We start from the raw sequence: 26,525 nt of genomic DNA, 5'->3' as shown, positions 1-26,525 counted from the left end.
ATTTTATTGTTCATTTATTAAAAGTTGGCAGTAATTAATTGTAAAACATTTATTAATTAAATTAATGAGTAAGACAAAATTTTTTATTAATGAAAATCCATTATTAGTAAAAATCATGAGTTAATAATTTAATGTAAAAAAATTTCAATTTTTTATGGAGATTTTTGAATTCACATAAAGACTCGAAATATATATTAAATTGTTGTTAAAGCTATATAATTTTGCTGATACAAAAAAACTCCTGCTGCTTTCTCCCTTCATCCCTTAGTACCATTTCTTTTGGTTCTCTTGAACTATTTTATTGTTCATTTATTAAAAGTTTGCAATAGTTAATTGTAAAACATTTATTAATTAAATTAATGATTAAGAAAAAATTTTTTATTAATGAAAATCCAATTAGTAAATAATTTAAATGTAAAAAATTTTAATTTTTTATACAGATTCTTAATTTACATAAAAACTCGAAATATATATGAAATTGTTGTTAAAGCTATATAATTTTGCTGATACAAAAAAACACCTATCTGGTACTTCCCCCCTTCATCCCTTAGTACCATTTCCTTTTGTACTCTTGAATTATTTTATTGTTGATTTATTAGTTTTAAAGTTGGCAATAACTAATTGTAAAACATTTATTAATTAAATTAATGAGTAAAAGAAAATTTTTTTTTTTAATGAAAATCCAATTAATAAAAATCACATCACAATTTAAATGTAAAAAAATTTCAATTTTTTATAGAGATTCTCGAATTCACATAAAGACTCGCAATATATACCAAATTGTTGTTAAAGCTGTATAATTTTGCTGATACAAAAATAACTCTTGCTACTTCCTCCCTTCATTCCTTAACACCATTTCCTTTTGTTCTGTTGAACTATTTTATTGTTCATTTATCAAAAGTTGGCAATAGTTAAGCGTAAAACATTTATTTATTAAATTAATGAGTAAGACAAAATTTTTTGTTAATAAAAATCCAATTATTAAAAATCATGAGTTCATAATTTAAATGTAAAAAAAATTCAATTTTTTAAAGAGATTCTTGAATTCATATAAAGACTCGAAATATATATCAAATTATTGTTAAAGCTATATAATTTTGCTGATACAAAAAAACTCCTGCTACTTCCTCCTTTCATCCCTTAGCACCATTTCCTTTTGTTCTGTTGAACTATTTTATTGTTCATTTATCAAAAGTTGGCAATAGTTAATTGTAAAACATTTATTAATTAAATTAATGAGTAAGACAATTTTTTTTGTTAATCCAATTAATAAAAATCCTGAGTTTATAATTTAAATGTAAAAAAATTTCAATTTTTGAAGAGATTCTTGAATTCACATAAAGACTCGAAATATATATCAAATTGTTATTAAAGTTATATAATTTTACTTATACAAAAAACTCTCTGGATGGCCTGCTACTTCATCCCTTAGTACCATTTCCTTTTGTTCTCTTGAATTATTTTATTGTTTATTAAAAGATAAATTGTGATTTTATGTAGTAGTGTAAGATAGCCGGTTTCAAGAACCAAGTTCACGCATAAACCGATAACCGTGGTTCTAGAACCTCTTATGTGGTTGTGGAAATATAGAAAACAGGCTGATTCACATTGTAGGTTGTTATATGTCACTTGACTTGGTATTTAGAAGCGGGGTGTACAGGGTATGTACTTTACTCTCTTACCATATAGCCAGCCCCAGAAAAGGGCCAGCTAGAACATGAATGTTCTGGGACTTGGTTATAGAACCGGCCATCTTGCACCACTATATTACAAATATTTAATCCAAGCCTACATTATTTTTATGTTATCACTCATACACATTTCACGTCATTATCATTTTAAATAAAAATCTGCATCATTTCACTTACATTTGCCTTTCAATAAATCGGTCAATAGACACAACAGGAATTTATCCTGTGAATATCTATTGGTTCTGATTGTTCATCATTTTAATATTCAGTTACTACATATCACCATCATTTCATCCATCATTGATCATATCTGATTTAAATCAATAAAATTGCAGACTGGGATTTTGATGCAGATACTTATTTACCTACGCTGACCGCTGATAATGATATATTATCCCTCAATACCTATACCTACCAACCACCCAACTACAGTAAGGGTAGAAATTTATATGATCTCACAGACATATCCGAACCAAGTAAGATCACTTAAGGAGAACAATAGTATATGTATGCTTGTTTTTGTTGTTGCTTCAGATAAATACTTCGACTGATTCAACTAACATTAAATACAATAACTTTTTCTAACCTTTATTATTTTATATTTCAACCTTTGTGTTTTTGTGGTAATTTGTGTGTCACTAGTTTTAATAATAATATATCTGTCGCTTAAAACACTGCTTAACTGTTTCCTAAATTGTTTAATGTTTAATAAAATGCCAATTTACAAGTTATATGTTCCCAATTATTATATACCAGTTTTATTAAACATCAAACATGTGTTATGTGTTTGAATCACTGACTCGTAGTATAATATAATGTTACACATTTCCATTTTACAGGTAATTTAGGCAATGAGGAGTTTTTCATAAGCAGTTCCTCAAAACCATTTGACATGATAAGTAGCCTCAGTTCCCAATTTTTCCCAGGGAGCAGTCAGTGGACAGTGGAGAACATGACCCCTGACAGTGGAATGGAGGACATAACACCAGCCAGTTTAGATGATTATCCAACAGGCGAGTTAAGAAAATCAGTCGTACCTCCACTTAAAGTCCTGGCTAGTGAAGCTGCTAATCCAATAAAGAAGTTCATCAAAGGAAACGATTCACTAGGAGGGTTAAGACATACAAGGAATAAATTAAAACTCGATTTACCACCTAGTCCCAGTGCGTTTACAACAGGGAAAATGTTTACAGTTGAACCCAGTATTGAACCAGTTGTGTTGAGGGAGAAACCTACATTCTCGACATTCGGGAAGAGTCGATTTTTGGTACAACAGGTTGATACACCCCCAGATGGTACTACGGAGAATAAAAACGTATCATTTGAAGCTCTTCCCTACAAACCTTTAAATAACTCAGAAGCTTTAGACACCCCAGCAGAAAAGCAAGCTGATTCAGCTGATATGTCACCTGAACTAGTTACATATCCATCAATCAAAAGTCAAATTATCAAGGATGTTGGCATGGATGAAACTAAATGCAAAGTCGAATTCGTAAGAGGCGAAGCCAGTTTACTGGACAGTGCAGATGAGGATAGTGGCATAGAATCCAGTACTTTGGAAAGGAAGCTGAGTAATACAACATAGATTCCCAACGTTTTTAACATCTTAATAAGGTTTAGAAAATGTGATTTTATGTACAATTGATGGAAAACTTACACAAAATTAATAACCATTAATTAATAAATGTTAAATGCATGTCAAAAATATATGATTTGTACATGGAATTATCCGTAAAATTAAAAAATTAAAATTTTAAACATTCCCAAATTTCAATTTAAAATGTTTTCGTAAATTTTAGACAGGCCAAAATTAAATGCCAATGTCGTTAGTATTTTATCTTAACGTAGAATATGCTGTTGGCAGTGGCGTAACTCGAATACGTGTTTATGATCGTCGTGTATACATATGTGAAAATCACCAAAGACAAAATTTGCGTCTTTACTAGAGTCTTTTTTGAGGTACAAACATTAAAATCATTAATGTAGAATTGTAGGATTTGCGCCACTGACCGCAGAACAAGTATTTTACCCATATGTATGTTACATCTTAATTATAATTATGTCGTTTGGGTGGTTTACCAAATGTTTATGTGATATTTAAATTTGAAATCATTTTTATCTGTTGTAACCTTAATATCCAGACACTTAATTTAATAAATGTTTAGTGAATTTATTTGTGAATATTGTATTCGTTAATAGAGTTTTAATATGTAAGCATTGTGACCGGGATATATTAATATTAACTGGTAGTTTGTGTAATATTACTTAGACAGTCCTCTAAATTTTAAAAATGTACAAACTGAAACTTGACGTCCAATTTAACGTTGTTATTTTAACTAAATGTAATTTTTATATAAACTCAGTATTTTATGTTATATCCTCTCTGTGGTTACTAGTTTTTTATTAATTTTGTAATTAATAACGGGTTTGTACAGCGTTTAATGTTTTATGTTTATCAAGTTTATCTTCTTGCAAGATATACATGTTCTGAAATTGTTATTTGTGGTCTTGTGTAAAATGCTGTAAAACTCCACTACGACTGTTGTGGCTATGTCCGTATCGGACCTAATTTTGTGATTGGTTATTAAATATTTCTTGTATCAGTAGTAGTTCCATTGTAATATATTGTAGTAAGTATTAATAAACATTTTATTGAACGATTTTCCGTTTTTTATTCAAATCTCCAGACTCTTCAGGGTACGCACTGAATGACCAAGGTGCAGAATGAAATTTATGAAAACTATTGTTAATGTAGATAATTTTATAAATCATGTCATATACATTACTCATGTTATCTTCGGCAAATGGAAATATATGATTCTATATAAACATATTGGTATTAAAACAATATTATAAAAATTATTTAAAACTGATACAGGCATCAAGAATTTCTTTGAATTTGATTTGAAATAATAAATATTATTGAGTGTGTGGTAAAGATTTTGCTGGTAGTTTGTGTGAAATTGGAAGTTTGTAGTAAAGAGATTTGTGTTTGATTTGTGTAAATATATTTTCAAAAAAAAGTAATGAAAATAGCAATAATAATTGCCACATTCACATTTCCAGTTTCATTATCATCTGCGTTCCACACAAAGGTTTGTATATATACACTGCATCTCAATCAATCATAATTCTGTGGAAAAATTAAAAATGATTCTTTTTATTTTATTTTTAATCAAGTAAACAATGCAATAAACAATAAAAAATAGAACATATTATCTTATTTTTTAATAACATTGGAATATTATATTATGTAATGCAATAATACTATTCTTATACTACGTTAAAACACGTAATTCTCAAATTTTATTTAAATTAAACTAAACTAATCTTTATTGGTCTTCCGATATAATACATATAGGAGGAGAGTGGTTTGGTCACTTGTCGTCACTTGTGTTGTGGCATGAGCGAAGCATTTATGGAGGTATTTTGTTTCCAATATGGTTGAGACAATGGAGTTTGGAAGGTGAGTTTGTAGGAACTGTTGTTGGATGATGGGGAAAAAACTTAAGGAAAAAACCCGTTTAGGTATTTTTGAGGTATTGAGTGTGTGGTAAAGATTATGCTGGTAGTTTGTGTAAAATTGGAAGTTTGTAGTAAAGTGTCTGATTTGTGTAAATATATTTTCAAAAAAAAGTAATGAAAATAACAACAAATTTACTTTTTCGTATATCTGTGACAGTTATAATGAAATTAATAATTGCTAGGTTTGTATATATAGACTTACCTTGAAAAATTTATTATTTCAAATAATTTTAGGGGAGATATTTCATTAAAAAATAATTTTACTAAAAATAAAGTAATCTTATCTCGCCAAAAAAAATTAGCAATAACTTATTTTGTGTTGTCTCAACTTGTCAACAATAATTACGAAATTTTAAAAATAAAAAACAATATAAAAATTATTTAATATATAGTAGAAGCCATCAACAATGGGTTCCCTTTAAATAAGTAAAATTCTACATGCTTTAAAATTTTGAAAACATTTTTCATTTGGAATTTTAGATTTTTTACGCCATGAACGTTTTGCTGTAGTTATTTTTTTTAACTGTAAATTTTCTCTCCAATAATTTCTCCATAAACTTGCGAAAACAATTAACAATTAATAACCCACTTAATTTATAATTTTATAACAAACAACTTTATATTAGAAAAAAATTATGAATGGGAAAATTGTCAGTAATCAAATGTGTATACTTTGATTAAATAAGGATTTATCTTTAGTTTCCGAAAAAATATCTTAAGAGAGGCGTTTACTAGACAGGAATCACATTTTCGACCAGAAAAAAAATTAAACTTTCAGTTTTAAAAGGTTCGTGTACAAAATTGTTTGCATGGAATAGGGCGGTACTACAGAAATCATAATTATAGCAAATTTATTGGTTGTAAATACATTATAATAGTAATGAACTTTTATTAATTAAAATTATATAAAATTAATTATAATGCAATAGTATATGTTAAAGATATAATAATGTATTCAGTTATTAGCTTTTTATTAGTACCAATTAGTTTTATGACTTTTTGTCGAATTGTTGTAAACCAATCATATTTTATCATAGTAACGAGTATAAATATGATATACGAATACGAATATCGATTTATAATCGATTATTAATTAAAAAAATGATTTGAATTGTGAATCAAAATAATAAATCGTAATATTAATAATTGGTAAGCTATAAAAAGAATACAAACTAACAACAAACTTACAGACATTTTATTAGAAGAAAATTATGAATAGGAAAATTATCAGTATCAGATATGTTAAGTACCATAAATAGTTTCCAAAAAAAATTATCTTAACAATCATATCCGTTTAAATATGTTATATATCTGAGTAGAAAAACAATATTTGTATTGTAGAATTTACATTCAAGAAATGTACTTTAAAATTGTTCTACTTTCAATTTTAGCCAATTTGGTGGTTGGTAATATAATTTACGATGGTGGTGACGTGATTCGAAGTGTAAGTACATACTTAGATTAAAGTCACCATTTTAATGGGTAAACTGTTTTTTTATTTAGGAAAATTACAATATGGAATTAACAATCGCTTCAACGCCTGTTGATTCTTTGGAGAAGACTCTTGAGTTTAGTAACAATTTAAGTGAAGCTGCTAATTATTTCCAAAAATATTTCCTAACCGCTACCAAAAATAAGTGAGAAATAACAATTCTTTGTAAAATATTTAGTTAAATAAATATTTAAAGTTTATTAAAAATAAATAAATAAATGTTGTAGAATATTAGGTGAGGATTTTGATTTCTCAATGTTTCCTTATTATATTATTTATATGTTTCCTATATTTATTGACAAGTTGACACAACACAAACACACACATAAAAATTATTTAATATATAGTAGAAGCCATCAACAACGGGTTCTCTTTAAATAAATAAAATTCTACACGCATTAAATTTTGAAAACACATTTTGCATTTGGAATTTTAGATTTTTTACGCCATAAACATTTCTCTGTAATTATTTTTTTTTAATTGTAAATTTCCTCTCTCCAATAATTTCTCCATAAACTTGCGAAAATAATTAACAATAAATAAGTCATTTAATTTATAATAAATTTATAACAAACAACTTTATATTAGAAAAAAATTATGAATGGGAAAATTATCAGTAATCAAATGTGTATACGTTGATTAAATAAGGATTTATCTTTAGTTTCCAAAAAATATCTTAAGAGAGGCGTTTATTGGACAGGAATCACATTTTCGACCAGAAAAAAATTAAATAAACATTCAGTTTTAAAAGATCTACACAGAGATCATAATTATAGAAAATTTATTGGTTGTAAATATATTGTAATAGTAATGAATTTTTATTAATTAAAATTATATAAAATTAATTATAATGCAATAGTATATGTTAAAGATATAATAATGTATTCAGTTAATGGCTTCTTATTAGTGTCAATTAGTTTTATGATTTTTTGTCGAATTGTTGTAAACCAATCACATTTTATCATAGTAACAAGTATAAATATGATATACGAATACGAATATTGATTTAATAATTAAGAAAATCTCTATGGTAATTTTGTACTGATTTCGATTGTGAATCAAGATAATAAATAGTAATATTAATACACTATGAGCGGGTCGGGAAAAATACCCGTCTCGAGAACTGTTGATTGTTAGTGGACCGGGTAATTTTTACCTTTTTGAATGTACTTACTTTAAAAGCGGGGTGAGATAATTTTACTCTATTGGTTTATATACGGAACTGAAAGAATTATCTCTTATTTTTTGTTATAATTCAACAACTTAGTTTGGACTATTTTGCTGCCCGCCTATAGTGTGTTAATAATTGGTAAGTTATAAAAAGAATACAAATGAACAATAAACTTACAGATATTTTATTAGAAGAAATTTATGAATAGGAAAGTTAACAGTAATCAACGTTACGTTAAGTAAATAAGGAATTTAGTTTCCAAAAAAATTATCTTAACAATCATATCCATTCAAATATGTTATATATCTGAGTAGAAAAACAATATTTGTATTGTAGAATTTACATTCAAGAAATGTACTTTAAAATTGTTCTACTGCTAATTTTAGCCAATTTGGTGGTTGGTAATTTAATTTACGATGGTGGTGACCTGAAAATTCGAACTGTAAGTACCTACTTATATTAAAGTCATCATTTTAACGGGTAAACTGTTTTTTTATTTAGGGGAATCACAATATGGAATTTAGAATCGCTTTAACGCCCGTTGATTCTTTGGAGAAGACTCTTGAGTTAAGTGACAATCTAAGTGAAGCTACTGATTATTTCCAAAAATATTTCCGAACGACTATAAAAAATAAGTGAGAAATAACAATTCAACGGCGCTTTGAAAAATATGTTGTTAAATAAATATTTTAGAATGTTAGTAGAGAATTTTGATTTCTCAATGTTTTCTTAATTTATTGTTTACAAGTTAAGACAACACAAAATAAGTTATTGCAAATTATTTGAAATATCTGGCATAAAATTATTTGAAATAATAAATTTTTCAGGTAAGTCGATATATACAAACCTAATATTAATTATACCAATTATGAACACACTATATACAAATATATCGGTGAATATTTCTGTTAGTTACAAATCAAAAAACTAAATATTCATTTGGCAAAAAGGGAAGCAATTTTTTACTAAATGTCACTAATCTCTTCAAAATCCACAATAATTATACAAATACTATACACGACTATATCGTTCTTTCAATTCGATGAAGAAGGGAAAAATAAAACTGAAAGACCAAGAAAAACCAATAGGTTTCAAGATAAACAATTTTTATCCCACTCAAAAAAAAATCCTTTCTTGAGTTTTACATAAATATATAATTATCTATGTAATTGACATGTTATTTAAAAGTTTAAACAACTGTAACCTTCTATATGTGACGTGGGCTTGTTTCGACCCCAATATAAATATCGTACTGTAAAAATTTATATTGATTTATAATTTACATAATACTTATTTAATAATTGTCCTATTGAAAATTCAAGAATATATATATATATATATATATATATATATATATATATATATATATATATATATATAATTACTTTATAGGATTTTTAAACTACACTTTACACTAATGAGGTTTTACTCGTACACCATCCCTTCAATAACTGTTATAATATCAAACGAACAAAAAGATAAATTGTTTACAGTTATTCGGTATAACTCCTGCAAAACCCAAAAATAGCCTGAATAATCTCCAGTCCTAAACATGAACCATTCATCTATTGCTTCATTCTACTTTCCTCCTCCTTGTCGAAGTCCTTATTAATCCTTATTTAGCTTACAGGTGTAACCTCCATCTTGTATATATTTCAGTAGCTTTTGTTATGCGGTTACAATATCAATTTGAAGCACTTGTAGACCGTAACGTTCTGGGGGGGACAAAACTAAAGGCATAGATTCAAGTCTAGCTAAAGGGGCTAAAGTCTAATGATAGTCAATTCCAAATCTCTAAATATTACTCTTTTGGAGTCAGTCAACAACACCACCTCAACGAAGATCAAACGTTATAGATATCGAGATCCGACTATGTTCTGTCCTTCTAGGTATTTTACAATCAGACTGGTGGCTTTAGCCTATGAAGTATATCGCCCTCTTCTTGGTTGTCCACAGAATCTATTAAATCTTCATATTTTGGAAAATCAGGAATACTCTTCACAACTTTAACGTCACGAGCAATCCAAATCCATTGTCTTATCTGGAGTATCCAATAAAAATACTTTTTGTTGGACATGGTGTGAACTTTCCCTTATTGGAACATCTTTAGTCACAAAATATACAATGAGGTAGAAGAGAGCAAACAAATCGGTTTAAATAAGACCTCTGAAGATGCTAGTAATAATTCCAACAAATGTCGTCTTAACATATATACCCGAACAAATATAGATAATCAAAAATAAATTATTTTCTTGTACTTGTTAATTTTTTTTAAATAACTTATATACCCATATAATTTAATAAGATTAATTATGCTTAAATACATATTATTATTAAAGTTATAATGTACGAAAAGAGTTTGATTCATTTGAATCCTGAAAGAGGCATCATGTACAAAAGGACACTAAGTCTCCCACTAGGGGACAGACTTCTACTGTCTCTATCATGCAAGATGTCTCTCTCTAAATTCAGAAGGGTCAAACGCTTTTTCTATTGTATGTTCCTTTGTGATGGTTACTAAAACGAGTATCTAATTTTTAAATATTAACATAATTTTTGTATGTATTCCCACTCCGAAAAAAAAAATTTTTTGAATGGAATATCAGTGATTCAAATTGAAAATAGATATCAACACTACTCGGTGGTATCAATACGATCGTAACTTTATACACTATATTTTTTATTTATAAATTCTATAATTTAAATACTATCCAAATATAATACTAATTTATTAAAACTTTTAAAAACGTTCGATTTGATATCAACTTGTATTGTTTCAATAGGAAAACTGAAAAATTAAATTAAATTAAAATAAATGTATAGGAGCTTTAGATACTAGCAATTATAACCATAAATTTTGAATTCAGTCAGTGCCCAATCTAATCATTCTGACATATTTTTTAGAAGCACCAAAAATGGATAATAAAAAAGAGAGTGCTAAAAAATTGGAAGAAATTAAAAAGAAGGTTGCTCCAATTATAGACTCAGTGGTAAGTTATTTTATTAATTGATTTTATTTTAATATTTAACATGTCAAAATGTCCACTTCAAAACTTTTTTATTAAATACAAAAATATGGCGTGTGGCCCCTTATTGGAAAGGTAAGAGAAAGACGTATCCAGTGTAATGATCTCATTTAATATTGTTATTTACTTGCTGGCGACATTCTACTCTGGTTTCGATCCTGATATTACGTGACATTTTCGGTGATGTCCTGACCTCATTTTTTTTCTTAGCTCATACTTTGAATGTAAATCACAATGTTGAAGTCGGAGGTTCTTGTCGGTCAGATTATACTCTAAGGGATTTGAGAATAACTGAATATATTTGTCCTGATTTACAGATTCACTTAAATAAGACATATTTTCAAGTTAAAAGTAAAAAAATCATTTTTTCAAATCTGAGGGTAAAAAGTAGCAATCAGTTGTGGCAAAAAAATTGCATGTGTTTCTTTTTGTGGAGACTTCTAAAAAGAACGTTTTACATTCAAGAACATTAATAAACTGAAGGAAAGAATAAGAGGTGTGTTATGGACATAACAAGTAAATGGCATATTGAGCAATTGTTTCTTTCAGAAGTAATTAAACTTCCCATTTAGTTTTCAATGTTATGCATGGAACTTTCAACATTTTCAGTAATAACTGTTGGGGTGGTTTACTCCTTAGAACAATGTTTAAAATTTTATATGTTACTTAAAAAAGATGGGTAAATATATTCCAACGTAATTTATTCCGGTTAAAATCAACACCCTATATATTTATATTTTACTTTGAAAAATATAATAACTTTGCCTGATTCGTCAAGCACCTTTTGCCCTTAAGTACAAAAATTCGGTATCATGAATTACCGAATATAATATAACCACACATTTTTTAATATAAATTTAAATAGTATATAGCTTAAATTGGGTTTAATGAGGTGGCATAAAATTTTGCTCAAATATACCATGTTAGATAGATATAAAATTTAAACTTTCAATTTTATAGGTATAATTAATTTTAATAAAACTTCTGATCTGAAAATCTGATTTTATTACAGTCTGATCCTGTCAAAAAGTTAGCTGATTTCAAAGAAAAAGCGAAGACTTTAGCGGCTGATATAATCGACAAAGAAGATCAGCTGCTTCTCAATAATTGGACCAATGTGTACAACAACTCCAATGCAGATTTCAATCGCAAGGTTGTACATATGGTTGATAACAATTATAATGAATTATGTGAGGACATTAAATTAGTATTCAACAAGGCCCACGAAAATGCTACTGAACTAGAGTCTTGCGAAGCTCTTAAGAAGGAATTAGTAGATATGTATGAAGCAGCCCTCGCAGCAAAAGAAGATAAAGAAAAACTTGTGTCTAAACTTGAGACTGATATTGATGATACTCGTCAACATTACGAATCCAAATTGGTTAACTTACAACAACAGATTAAAATATCCGAAGATAAACTTCTAATAAAAGAAGAATATGACAATTCATTAAAAGAGTATCAAACGTTAAAGGATGCTAATGAGGAAATTCGACAGACAAACTTACAATATGAAGCTAAAATTAAAGAATTTAAAAGCAAGATCGCTAAATATAAAAAAGTTACTGAATTAAAAAATATTAAAAATGAGTAAGAATGAAATTAGTTCCTAAAAAAAAATAATATTCAATTTTTAGAATTGCTGCGGAACAAGCGTCAGCCACAGCTGTTGGACGTTTTGTTGAAGACAAAAAAAACTCTAGAAAAAAAACTCAACAAGAAGTAAAAGCAATAGAACAGAAGAAGGGCAAGCTACTATACGACATTTTCGATACAAAAAAACAAATTGATAAATTAGACACAGACCATTTTAAACGTTATGAAACTTTGCGATTGGAATTCTTTATGCAGACCAATGCTGTATCTCAAATGGATGAGTATTTATCGGATAAATCTAAGTTATCCGAATTATTGGAATTACAAACAGTGAGTTTATAAAGAAATCTTTATTAGCTAAATATGTAACACCAATACTTTTTAGGAACACGATTTAATGAAGTCAAAAATAAAAATTGTTAAAGAAGAAAGTAGAAAATACGAAGGCCAAATCAGTGATATTTCTTGCAAGATATCAAAATGGAAACAAACAACTGATTCTATTAAGGAAGAAAGTACAAATTTATTGTTCCAACTTTCCGAACTAAAACAAACTATTTCTGGTCAGGAGATTAAGATAAATGAATTGAATACCACGCTTACCGATTCTCAATCATCAAAACAAAAAATTAGAGATGAGCTAAAGGCAGAATTGGAAACCTTAATTAAAGCGCACAGCGATTCGTACGAGTTAAAGCGTAAACAATTTGAAGAAATTCAATCCCGTAATAAAAATAAAGAGGAAGAAATTAAAAGAAAGCAAGAAGATATAAAAAAATTGTCACTTGAATTGGATGAGCTTAACAAATCTAATGAGGTTGCCACTAAAAATGATCTGGAGATGAAAAAAGAACTTAAAGAACTAGAGAATAGGTATCTTCAAGCCGAGAGGAAGGTTAGGAACACAGAGACGATCTCAACAATAATAGAAAATGAAGAGAATAATGATAATAAGACTGTTTAAATATTTGCATAAATGCAACATAAGACATGATATTTACAAAAGTTGTTAGTTTGAAAATGAATGTCATTATTTACTTTATTTTTTTAGCTTTATATATTACTCTTACTACTATAATTTACTACGATTATTTATGCTTTATACAAAAAATAATGTTATTTTTCTGGTATATTTAGATTGTCCATGATGATAGTTACTAATTTTTTTTTAACTTTATTTACTACTCTGTATAATTTAATAAGATTATTTATGCTTTATACAAAAAAATAATATTATTTTTGTGGTATATTTAGTTTATCCATGATGATAGGTATTAAAATGTGTTTATAATAAAATTGGTTATAAATATTAATGTAATTTTTATGTATTCCCACTCTGCAAAATAAATGGGCTTTTTTTTAAATGGATTATTAGAACATTCAAGACACTTACATTGTACTGGTGAATAAAATAATGGTAAAGTTGCAGAATCCGTTACTCTAGGGAACATTCTCTAGAGCATGCGTCGTGAGGCGCTGATTTCGCGCTTCTTGAACATTTTGAAGTGCAGTGTTGTCGGTTTGCAACGGTCAAAATATTTGAATCATTTTTTATGGTTCAATTATTGTTGTGTTGTTGTGTATGTATTATACTTTTTATTTTTGGTAAGTATATTATTTCTTCTAATTTGGTGATTATTGCTCATTATTAAAATATTATACTTTACAGATTATATTCTCATGGCGTTTTTAAATCATTTAATATATTTTACTTTATAGATCTTTCTCATTTTTAAAATATTATACTTTTATTCCTTTAGTAAGATTATTTTTAATTTGTTAGCAGCCATATTTTAAGTTATCTTATTATAGATTATCTGTGTGCTGCATTTATTATTTTTTTTGTACAATCTTAATTTATTGATATGGGTCGTTAATTAATTAATATATTTTACTATATAGATAACTGTATTGTATTTAATTAAAAATGTTTTTAATTCTTATTATTTTTTAATTTATTCCAATTTATTAATAAATTTATACTATATTTGATTTGAACAATTTTTTTCGAGTTACGTAGACCATGACTGTTCCTCGGAAGATCTGTTCCATCGTACCTCCACGAATTCATATGGAAAAATAAATTTAAAAATCATAATATGTTTATGATTGTATTAGGGAGCAATATCCAGTGGAATAGATTTTATTGTTTTAATTGATTTTGTTTTTTATTATAAAATATATAAATATATCTTTTTTGTTAATTTTATATTAATGTTGTAAATTTACCTAATTTACCTTTGTAAATTTACCTAATTATTTAATAAAGAACTTTTAATTAGATAGTTAAACTACCAAAGAAATATAGAGTAAATAAAAAATGAATATACTAATTAATAAAGTGATTTGCCGAATTTTATCTTTTTTCGAATTCAACCACATAAATAATATAAGTCATACATGAAAAATATAATAAATTACATATATATTTTTCTAAAAATCATTTCTCTACATATTTCGTTAAAAATGATATCTGGCAACTATGCTGTCTAAAATCTCCGAAACAGACGATTTCAAATCAAGTTGACGCATGCGCTAAAAAAATTCCTTAGAGTAACAGATTCTGCAACTTTACCAAAATAATATTAAATTATGGGTAAAGTTGCAGAATCGGTCACTCTAAGGAATATTTGTAGCGCATGCGTCAACTGGATTTGAAATCGTCTGTTTCGGAGATTTTAGACAGCATAGTTGCCAGATTTCATTTTTAACGAAATATGTAGAGAAATGATTTTTAGAAAAATATATATGTAATTTATTATGTTTTTCATGTATGACTATGTATATTATTTATGTGGTTGAATTCGAAAAGAGATAAAATTCAAATCGCTTTATTAATTAGTATATTCATTTTTTATTTACTCTATATTTCTTTGGTAGTTTAACGATCTAATTAAAAGTTCTTTATTAAATAATTAGGTAAATTTACAAAGGTAAATTAGGTAAATTTACAACATTAATATAAAATTAACGAAAAAGATATATTTATATATTTTGTAATAAAAAACATAATCAATTAAAACAAAAAAATCTATTCCACTGGATATTGCTCCCTAATACAATTTAAAATGCTCATAAACATATTATGATTTTTAAATTTATTTCTCCATATGAATTCGTGGAGGTACGATGGAAACAGATCTTCCGAGGAACAGTCATGGTCTATGTAACTTGAAAAAAATTGTTCAATGCAAATATAGTATAAATTTATTAATAAATTAGAATAAATTAAAAAATAATAAAAATTAAAAACATTTTTAATTAAATACAATACAATTATCTATATAGTAAAATATATTAATTAATTAACGACCCATATCAATAAATTAAGATTGTACAAAAAATAAATAAATGCAGCACACAAATAATCTATAAAGTAAGATAACTTAAAATATGACTGCTAACAAATTAAAAATAATCTTACTAAAGGAATAAAAGTAAAATATTTCAAAAATGAGAAAGATCTATAAGGTAAAATATATTAAATGAGCATACAAATAAATTAAGAAAGTAATTAGCAGAAGAATAGGAATAATATATTGTTTTTAAAAACGCCATGAGAATATAATCTGTAAAGTATAATATTTTAATAATGAGCATAATCATCAAATTAGAAGAAATAATATACTTACCAAAAAAATAAAAAGTATAATACATACACAACAACACAACAATAATTCAACCATAAAAAATTATTCGAATATTTTGACCGTTGCAAACCGACAACACTGCACTTCAAAATGTTCAAGAAGCGCGAAATCAGCGCCTCACGACGCATGCGCTAGATAATGTTCCTTAGAGTGACCGATTCTGCAACTTTACCAAATTATGTATTGAAAATGAAAACAGATTCAATATTTCACAGATCTTAACAGTACTCGGTGCTCACAACACGTTTGTAACCTTATACACTATAACTATTTGAATTTACAAACTCTATAATTTTAACTAATTTCAAAATGTTATATTGACATTTTTAAACTTTTTAATAATATGCGGTTTAATGTCAATTTGTACTGTTTCAAGAAATAAATTTAAACATGAATTAGAATTCGTATGTCGGAGCCTTAGGTACTGGCAATTATAACCACAAATTTTGAATTTAATTAAATAAAAACCGGTGCCCAATTTAATCAGTCTGATATTGTTCTTAAAAGCGTTAAAAATGGCTAATAAAAAAGAGAGTGGTAAAAAATTGGAAGAAATTAAAAAGAAGGTTGCTCCAATTATAGACTCAGTGGTAAGTTGATTTTATTTTGTTATTCAACATGAACATTCAGTAAAATAAATTTTAAGAATTTGTGTAAAAGTTTGTCATAATTCATACAAAATTTGGATAAATATTACCATAAATATTTATGCCAAAAGATTAATTTGTGACAATACTTAATTGTATACTGTAAAAAGTGTTTTCTTTCTTTTCAATGTAATTCACAGCATTTATTAAAAACTTTTGTATTTTTTACATAATTACATATAGGGTGAAAACTTTAACTGGAATAAATATTTTTAAGACACGTTCACCTTTTAAAAAGAATATTTTTTCAAAAATATGGGGCGTGACCCCCCATTACGAAATAGCTTCGGAAATGTTGCTCTGGTTTCATATCTTATTCTCCCCTTTAACTCGTAAATGTTATTTAGTCTATGAATGTAAAATTTACAATTTTAAGATCTAAAGACGGTGGAAGCAATTCGGTGGTACTTTGTCGTCCTGTCGAACTACCGAGAATATTTCTGTATATTTATTTATATTGGTGAAAAATAATTGTTCAAAATGTTGTAACTTCGAATTCCTATTCGAATCGTTAATAAACAATCATATTTATTTTTATTAAGATATTATAAAGTAAAATAGAATTTTATACAAAATTAAACTTGGACAGAAGTTTGTAAACCTAATTAAATAATTTAATTTTCGGATAATAAACCAAAAACAAATAGAAGAGTCAACCAATTTTCTGGTAAATTCAAGAGGTACATTTTGCCATTCTACTTGAAGTCTTTTTCATGGCTCTGCCTTATTTTTTATAGCCTTTCTAAATAATCCTAAAAATCATAAATTTCTTATATTTTTCTTTGACACAACCATACATTTTTTAATATAAATTTTTGTAATATGGGCCATAGTTTCCATTGGAATTGAATGAAGGGGCATAAAATTTTGCTAAAATATACTATTTTAGAATAGTACTAACTGATTATTCTAAAATTTGAAATTTATAATTGTAATTAATTGTAAATAAACTTAATCTGATTTTATTCCAGTCTGCTTCTACCAAAATGTTATCTGATTTTAAAGGAAAAGCAAAGACTTTAGCGGCTGATATAATCGACAAGGAAGACGAGCTTCTTATCAATAAATTGACTAATATTTACAATAACTCCACATTAGATATCAATCGCATGGTTATACGTCTGGTTGATAAAAATCATAATGAATTATGCGAGAACATTAAAATAGTGTTCAACGAAGCCCACCAAAATGCTGCTATTCTAGAGTCTTACAAAGCGCTAAAGAAGGAATTAGCAGATATGTATGACGCAGCACTCACAACAAAAGACGCTAAAGAAAAACTTGTGTTGAAACTTGAAACTGATGTTAATGAGACTCGTCAATATTATAAAACCAAACTGGATAACTTACAAGAACAGATTAAAATATCTGAAGAAAAACTATTTATAAAAGAAGAATATGACAATTCACTAAAAGGGCGTCAGACATTAAAGGATGCTAATGGAGAAATTCGACAGACAAATTTAGAATATGAAGTTAAAATTAAAGAAATTAAAAGCAAGATCGCAAAATATAAAAAAATTGCTGAATTAAAAAATATTAAATATGAGTAAGAATGAAAGTAGTTCTTAACAAAAAAATAATATTCAATTTTTAGGATTGCTGCGGAACAAGAGAGAGTCTCAGTTATTGCACGTTCTCTTGAAGACAAAAGAATTACTAAAAACGAAACTCAACAAGAATTAAATATAATAGAACAGAAAAAAGCCAAAATACTACACGACATTTCTGAAGCAAAAAATCAGATTGATAAATTAGATACAGATTATTTTAGAAATCATGAAACTTTGCGATTGGAATGCCTTATGAAGTCAAACACTTTAACTCAAATGGATGAGTATTTATCGGATAAATCGAAGTTGTCCGAATTACAAACAGTGAGTTTGTAAAGAAATCTTGATTAGCTAAAACTGCAACATCAATATTTTTTAGGAACACGATTTAATGGAGTCAAAAATCAGAATGGTTAAAGAAGATATTACCAATTACCAAAGCCAAATCAGTGAAATTTCTCAGCAGACATCAGAAAGGAAACAATTAACTGATTCTGTTAAGGGAGAAAGTACAAACTTATTGTCCCAACTGTCTGATCTGAAACAAACTATTTCTGATCAGCAGATTAAGATAAATGAATTAAATACCACACTTTCCGATGCTAATTCCACAAAACATACAATTATAGATGAGTTACAGGCAGAATTGAATGCCTTAATTAAAACGTTCAGCGATACGTACGACTCAAAGCGTAAACAATTTGAAGAAATTCAATCCCACAATAGAAAGAAAGAAGGAGAAATTAAGAAAAAGCATGAAGAAATAATAAAAGTGTCACTCGAATTAGAAGAGCTTAACGTTTATAATGAGAAGGCTACTAAGAATGATACGATGATGAAGTCAAAAATTAAAATGCTGGAGAAAATGTATGTTGACACCAGGCGGAAGGGCAGGAGGACATAAATGCTCTTAACATTAACAGAAATAGAAGAAATAGATTACATAAGACATGAAAACTCATTTACATTAATACAAAAGTTGATAGTTTCAGAAACACAGTTGTTGCTCTATAAACTTTTGTTGGTTTTTTAATTTTATTTGTCATTAAACATATAGAAAACTTATTGTTTGTGTTGTTATATTATTATATTTAAGTTTAATCGTAGATATAATTAAATGTAATTTACATATGTATATATTTTCCTTAAGTTTTGTATTGTTTGTTAATTTAAATAAAATTTTCCACTGATATTTTTGGTTATTTATATCAACAACGAAATAATAAATATTTATATACAATACCTCTCATATGTAGAGAAACTTTAGAAATGTTAATTTGTCTTGATAAAAGTGTACAATTAAATATCCATATTATTACTAGTTATGCAGTATTTATTAAGATAAATGAATATTTCTAAATTTCCTCTATATCTGTATGATAATATATGTGACTTGGGTATGTTGTTATTATTTTTAACTCTAAGCTTGTTTGACTTAAGCAAATAAGGAACTAAACTTTCTCCCTGTTAAATTAAGAAACATTCTGGCAGCTCATACTAAGGAGTTAGTTACCCCACTGTTTGAGGATACGCATCAGTCAGCTTGAAAGGGTAACCCATTAGTGGGCTGATTTTTTGAAACAAGGCTAATAATTTATTTGGTAATTTTCAGTTGCATTTTAATTATGAGATAACCATGGACTAGATGAGAAGAAGAAAGACAATTATACATACTTATAAAAAGTCAAATATCTACAATATCATTTGTGTATTTTGTGATATTCATATTGGGCACGTTCATGCAACAAAAAGTGTATTTGTGTTTAATATTAATTCATTAAATAAATAGACGTATAATAACACCTATTCTCTCTTTCTAGTCATCAAAGCTACATATGAATACGCTGCCTTCAAAACCTAAAAATGAATACATATAATTTATTTTAATAAAATAAAATTTGAGATAATAGAATAAATACCGTTATGGAGGTGCTATTAGTCATGGCATAAAATGGGCCGACTGTCAAAGTTAAGGGTTTCTGCGCTCGCATCATCATCATCAAGAGCGTCTTCCTGATAGAAACATCTTGCTCGTACCAATTGTGTTCGGCAATTGCATCTGCAATGCCTAGACTCTTAAATAATAATAATTCATGGTATTTTTAATTTCAAAAAAGAGCACAATATTAAATCTTACCTGTTGCATAATTTCGTTGGCATACCACGAGTAACAGAATATTTGCATGACCATCAATCCGAATAAAGACATTAAAAAAACAACCATAATGCTTAAATCCGTCTAAAAATACAATATCATATATCTATTTATATATAAATATACTGGCTTTAATAAAAAATGCCCTGAATTTGTGAGCATTTTACTCAGTTAAGTGACTTTGAGAGAGGCCGTATTAGCGGTATAACATAGACAAGTCTATCATTGGGCGATATAGCCCATCACGTAGGCTGTAAAAGAAAATGGTGTTAAGATGTTGGTCCAGATGTTCTGAAGAAGGTCGTCATGAGCAGCAACCTGGATCTGGATATTCCAGAAGCACCACGGAACGAAAAGAAGTGGACTTGGCTCCCAGAGACAAGTTATCCACATCACGTTCTGTAGGAAACGCTTAGATGGAAGTTATTGGTCGTAGAATGTCAATGATGTCGATATATTGGTGTATCAGGCGTTTGGGTCTTCGTACATACCGACCATTTTTGTGACTACCTCTAACCCGTCCACATCGAGCTCACAGGTTGGAATGGTATAATGTACGAATTAAATATATACAGGAATGGCAACATGTGGTATTTAGCAATAAATCTTGCTTCTGTCTATGAGCTCATGATGCTCGCAGGCAGGTTGGACGTCAAAGTGGAGAACGTCGAAATTTAAACATGGCAATTGAACGCCACACCGCACTTCACAAGGCGTTATGGTTTGAGGTATAATAGTTATTGGAAGTAAATCACCTCCGGTTATCCTTCCAGGCAATTTGAGTGCTACTGCTTACATTAACTAAATGGTAGAACCCATTACAGTACCGTACCTTCAACGCCTGAATAATTAAATGTTCTAACAAGATAACGCCCGCCCCCACACGGCGAGGATCACAAGGCAGTTCCCCCAAGAAGCTAATGTAATGGTATTCCCATGGCCCGCAATGTCACCAGATTTAAATTCCCTGGAACACATTTGGGGTGTTATCTGCAGACGACTCAGTTCCTTGCTTCATCTTATGAACAATTTACCCGATATTCGGGGTGCTATTCAGTAAGCTTGGGATGAGATAACGTAGGCTGAAATTGATCACCTCATTCAAAGTAAGCCTCACCGAATACAAGAATACATTCGAAATGGTAGCGGAGCTACACATTATTAAATAAGTCGAGCAACTTTTATTGTAATGTAACCAAAATTTCATCAAAATTGCTCAACAAATTCCGTTACATTTTTATTACACCAGTATAATGTTTTAATATTATACCTACTGTGATTAGCTGAAACATTATTGAAGCGATTTGCAGTGAAAGTAATATAAAATCTATTAATAAAATTATATTAACATCGCAATTATACTGTTGTGTATATCTAAAACAATGTAAAAATTCTTTATATATATCTTTATATAATTATTTGTTATCTCACTCAATAATAGTTTGGTGATCGATGATCAAAGAACGTAAGTTATTTGTGACATCTCGTTTAGGTTTATGCATTGTAGTGTCCAGAATCTTTATCTTGTGCTGTAAAGTTTTTAACTGACTACAAATAAAATTCATACAAGTTATGAAAAAAACAGCGGTAACGGAGTTGTAACTAATGCCTATTAAATCTGCAACCGTTAGTAAAATAAAAGCTGAATAATAATGTTCATCACTGTTGAACGGTAACCAAGTTACAAACGGTAATGGTTTCTTATACATCTTAACATCCGGATACGTTTGATTTTTCTCCATGTCCAAATACAAGATATATTTGCTCAATAGGAGGAAAATACCCGCGGATGTAGTGTAAATTGTGATAATCCTGCTGATAAAAAATGTGGTTTTCTGATGGTTAATGTAAATTTCCTTCAATTCGTCATCACTTGAGGACTTCAGTTCATTCTCTATTTCCAGTATATATTTGAACAGTTTCTTAATACTTTCAGTTTGGCAGATGCCGATTTTAACTGTTATGGTTAAGGCGAAGATTAAAAAACTAAGACATTCCATCAACAAATCCATCGAATATTGCCATACTATTCCTGCTGCTATGAACAAGCTTACCGCAAACACATAAAAATAACATTGTAACAATATGGAATATTTGTCATACAATGCCTGCAGAAATTTTGTCTTTAACGGTAATCGCCAAATACCTGCAATTATCATGAGCATCTTCAGGATTTTCAATAAGTTGATATCTTCGTACATGTTGAAATGAACTGTTTTAAATCTACTATTTTTTGTCTTTTATATCATTTTTAAGATGACGTGTTATTGTAATTTATTTAATATGTTTAATACAAAGGCGATAATAATAAAGCTGTAATGTTTCCGTAATTATATAATTTGCATTATAATAAGAGGTCTCAGCAGTAACTGTTCCGTTGATAACACAAACTGAAATATTAAATTCAGTCCAGTAATAATATGTTATAAATTTAGCAAGTGTTTATATTAGAAAGATCAAAAAAGAATTATTAATCAATTTAAGTCCTTTATTTCAAATTATTAAATTATTTAAATGTTTGAAGAAAAGAAAATATAATATTGTTCAATTAATTAACGAAATTAAATGCATGATGATTTGGGTACAGAATCAGTGTTTGCAGTTAATTAATAATTACAATTCTTACAAAATATACAGCTGTAACAAGACGAAACATCGTTATTTAATGTTTTGCATATTATATCATCATTTTTGGCATTAATATTTAGTGTAGGGTTTCTTAATTAGGATAACTTCGTATAGTTTAATGGCTATTGTTTGAGTGGGCCAATTTATATAGAAGATTTTCGCATTGTAATCTGTCATAAAGACTGTCACATAGAACTGTTGAAAAAAAAAGTTTTAGCTAACTCAAGACGATAATTGCAATAAAACCAAAAAAACTAATGTGAACATCTAATTAATTAATATAAACGGAAAAAATATATTGTAAAATGATTGCAAATATAGGAAAAAAACTGTTAAAGACAATTTGTTTTTTTTTTCAGTAAACGAACTGCTACTTAGGTATAGATGTACATCTATAATATGAAAATTTGAAATTTTGAAAACCATAAATTTAGTGCCGCTGTGGCAGCTCTGAAACTTAAAATATCATTTTTTTTTCAATACAATATTTTTTCTCTTTTGTTTCACAACTTTGTTTTTAGATGCAGATACAAGTATTAACAAATTTTCAAATCCTCTATAAAAATCGGTCTACTCTAATCTATATTTAGTATTCACTCAAACAATGACAATGGCTTTACATAAAACTAAGTTATCCTAATTAAGAAACCCTACACTAAATATGAAAGCCAAAAACTCTTAATGCAATCCAACATAAATTATTTCAACATGATTAAGTTTCTGTGACATATTCTTTTGAATAAAGAATACAAACCATCATATGAATAGAGAACATGATGAAATAAATTTTGAACTATTTTGAAACTAACATATCTAAAACTAATATTAGGAAAGGCAGAAAATTTACAAATCTGCAAAAACAAATTTAATAATTTGAAGTAAATTGATTCTTTTTTGTTCTTTCTAATACAAACACTTGCTAAATTCATAACATATTATTACTCGACTGAATTTAATATTTCAGTTTGTATTATAAATGGGGCAAGTTACTGTTGCGACCTCTTATTATAATGCAAATTACATAATTACAGAAACATTACATCCTTATTATTATCGCCTTTGTATTAAACATATTAAATAAATTACAATAACACATCATCTTTAAAATGATATAAAAGACAAAAAATAGTGGATTTAAAACAGTTCATTTCAACATGTACGAAGATATCAACTTATTGAAAATCCTGAAGATGCTCATGATAATTTCAGGTATTTGGCACTTACCGTTAAAGACAAAATTTCTACAGGCGTTGTATGACAAATACTCCATATTGTTCCAATGTTACTATAATGCGTTTGTGGTATGCTTGATCATAGCAGCTGGAATAGTATGGCAATATTCGATGAATTTGTTGGTGGAATGTCTCGGTATTTTAATCTTGTGCTTAACCATAGCATTTAAAATCGGCATCTGCCAAACTGAAAGTGTTAAGAAACTGTTCAAATATATACTGGAAATAGAGAATGAACTGAAGACCTCAACTGACGACGAATCGAAGGAGATTTACATTAACCATCAGAAAGCCACATTTTTTATCAGCAGGATTATCACAATTTACACTGCTTTCGCTGGTATTTTCCTTCTTTTGAGCAAATATATCTTGTATTTGGACATGGAAAAAAATCAATCGTATCCGGAAGTTACGATGTATAAGAAACCACTGCCGTTTGTAACTTGGTTACCGTTCAACAGTGATGAACATTATGTTTCAGCTTTTATTTTACAAACGGTTGCAGATTTAATAAGCATTAGTTACAATTCCGTTACCGCTGTTTTTTTCTTGACTTGTATGAATTTTATTTGTAGTCAGTTAAAAATTTTACAGCACAGGATAAAGATTCTGGACACTACAATGCATAAACCTAAACGAGATGTCACAAATAACTTACGTTCTTTGATCATCGATCACCAAACTATTATTGAGTGAGATAACAAATAATTAATAACAATATATATAAAGAATTTTTACATTGTTTTAGATATACACAACAGTATAATTGCGACGTTAATATAATTTTATTAATAGATTTTACATTAATTTCACTGCAAATCGCTTCATTAATGTTTCAGCTAATCACAGTAAGCATAATGGTAAAATATTATATATACTGATGTAATAAAAAATGTAACAGAATTTGTTGAACAATTTTAATGAACATTTGGTGACATTACAATAAAAATTGTTCGACTTATTTAATAATGTGTAACTCCGCCACCATTTCGAATGCACTCTTGAATTCGGCGAGGATTACTTTGAATGAGGTGATCAATTTCAGCCTGCATTACCTTATCGCAAACTTACTGAATATCACCCCAAATATCGGATAAATTGTTCAGAAGATGAAGCAAGGAACTGAGTCGTCCACAGATAACACCCTAAATGTGTTGGAGAGAACTTAAATCTGGTGACATTGCGGGCCATGGAAATACCACTACATAAGCTTCTTGGGGGAACTGCCTTGTGGTCCTCGCCGAATGGGAGCGGGCCTTATCTTGAATTAGAATATTGGATTATTCAGTCGTTGAAGGTATGGTACTGTAATGGGTTCTACCACATTGTTAATGCAAGCAGTAGCACTCAAATTGCCTGTGAGGATAACTAGAGGTGATTTACTTCCAATAGCTATTGTACCCTAAACCATAACGCCCTGTGTAAGTGCAGTATGACGTTCAATTGCGAAGTTTAATTTTCGACGTTCTCCACTTTGACGTCTAACCTGTCCACGAGCATCATGAGCTCATAGACAAAAGCAAGATTGCTAAAGACCACATGTTGTCATTCTTGTATATATTTAATTCGTGCATTACACCATTCCAACCTGTGAGCTCGATGAGGATGGGTTAAAGGGAGTCACAAAAATGGCCGGTATGTACGGAGACCCAAACGCCTGATACACCAATATATCGACATCATTGACATTCTATGACCTATAATTTCCATCCAAGCGTTTCCTATAGAACGTGTTGTGGTTAACCTGTCTCTGAGAGCCAAGTGCCCTTCTTCTCGTTCTGTGGTGCTTTTGGAACATCCAGATCCAAGTTGCCGCTCATGACGACCTTCTTCAGACCATCTGGATCAACATTTTAACACCGTTTATCTTTTACGGACCACGTGATGGGCTATATCGATCAATTATAGCTAACGACGAAAATGCTCATGAATTCTGGGCATTTTTTGTTAAAACTAGTATATTTATATACAAATATATATTAGTAGATTGTATCTTTTTAGATGGAATTAAGCATGATGATGATTGTTTTTTTAACGTTTTATCTCGGATTGGTGGTCATACAGTTATTTAGTTACTCGTGGTATGCCAACGAAATTATGCACCAGGTGAGCTTTAACATTGCTCCCCTTTTTAAAATTAAAAATATCGTGAATTATTA

The 26,525-nt window shown here is 28.4% G+C and overlaps 5 protein-coding genes and 1 long non-coding RNA gene across 9 annotated transcripts in view; 4 read left to right on the top strand and 2 right to left on the bottom strand.

Annotated features, from left to right (window-relative positions):
- LOC109603335 (uncharacterized) overlaps window positions 1–4,352 on the top strand; it is a 52,811-nt gene extending 48,459 nt beyond the window's left edge. For 2 of the 3 annotated variants that reach the window (XM_049962415.1, XM_049962413.1), the window contains 2 exons: window positions 2,027–2,167; window positions 2,531–4,352. In XM_049962415.1, coding sequence (XP_049818372.1) covers window positions 2,027–2,167; window positions 2,531–3,276 — 887 coding nt within the window. In that variant the 3' untranslated portion in view covers window positions 3,277–4,352. The remainder of the gene's footprint in view (window positions 1–2,026; window positions 2,168–2,530) is intronic. The other variant, XM_049962416.1, reaches the window with a different exon arrangement.
- Window positions 1–26,525, bottom strand: part of LOC109605890 (tubulin polymerization-promoting protein homolog) — a 166,181-nt gene that overhangs the window by 98,041 nt on the left and 41,615 nt on the right. The gene's annotated exons all lie outside the window — the stretch shown is intronic.
- On the top strand, window positions 10,810–13,722 carry LOC109603347 (protein FAM184A-like). Its single transcript, XM_049962421.1, has 4 exons — window positions 10,810–10,869; window positions 11,918–12,495; window positions 12,543–12,831; window positions 12,887–13,722. Exons 2-4 carry the CDS (start codon window positions 12,068–12,070, stop codon window positions 13,463–13,465), a joined length of 1,296 nt encoding a protein of 431 aa, XP_049818378.1. The 5' UTR covers window positions 10,810–10,869; window positions 11,918–12,067; the 3' UTR covers window positions 13,466–13,722.
- Window positions 16,625–19,382, top strand: LOC126264446 (uncharacterized). Its single transcript, XM_049962424.1, has 3 exons — window positions 16,625–16,741; window positions 17,770–18,675; window positions 18,731–19,382. Exons 1-2 carry the CDS (start codon window positions 16,667–16,669, stop codon window positions 18,349–18,351), a joined length of 657 nt encoding a protein of 218 aa, XP_049818381.1. The 5' UTR covers window positions 16,625–16,666; the 3' UTR covers window positions 18,352–18,675; window positions 18,731–19,382.
- Window positions 20,043–22,094, bottom strand: LOC109606220 (odorant receptor Or2-like). Its single transcript, XM_020022781.2, has 5 exons — window positions 21,938–22,094; window positions 21,781–21,880; window positions 20,489–20,590; window positions 20,271–20,426; window positions 20,043–20,208 (listed from the first exon to the last, which is right to left on the bottom strand). Exons 1-5 carry the CDS (start codon window positions 22,069–22,071, stop codon window positions 20,155–20,157), a joined length of 546 nt encoding a protein of 181 aa, XP_019878340.2. The 5' UTR covers window positions 22,072–22,094; the 3' UTR covers window positions 20,043–20,154.
- Window positions 24,941–26,414, top strand: LOC126264452 (uncharacterized). The gene is made up of 3 exons (XR_007547160.1): window positions 24,941–25,058; window positions 25,115–25,214; window positions 26,368–26,414. It is a non-coding gene; the product is annotated as an uncharacterized LOC126264452 (long non-coding RNA).

The sequence above is a fragment of the Aethina tumida genome, chromosome 2, assembly GCF_024364675.1.
Source record: "Aethina tumida isolate Nest 87 chromosome 2, icAetTumi1.1, whole genome shotgun sequence".
In the NCBI taxonomy this organism is placed as follows: Eukaryota; Metazoa; Arthropoda; class Insecta; order Coleoptera; family Nitidulidae; genus Aethina; species Aethina tumida.
The sequence above is the reverse complement of the archived record's forward strand: the minus strand, read 5'-3'. Positions and strand labels throughout refer to the sequence as shown.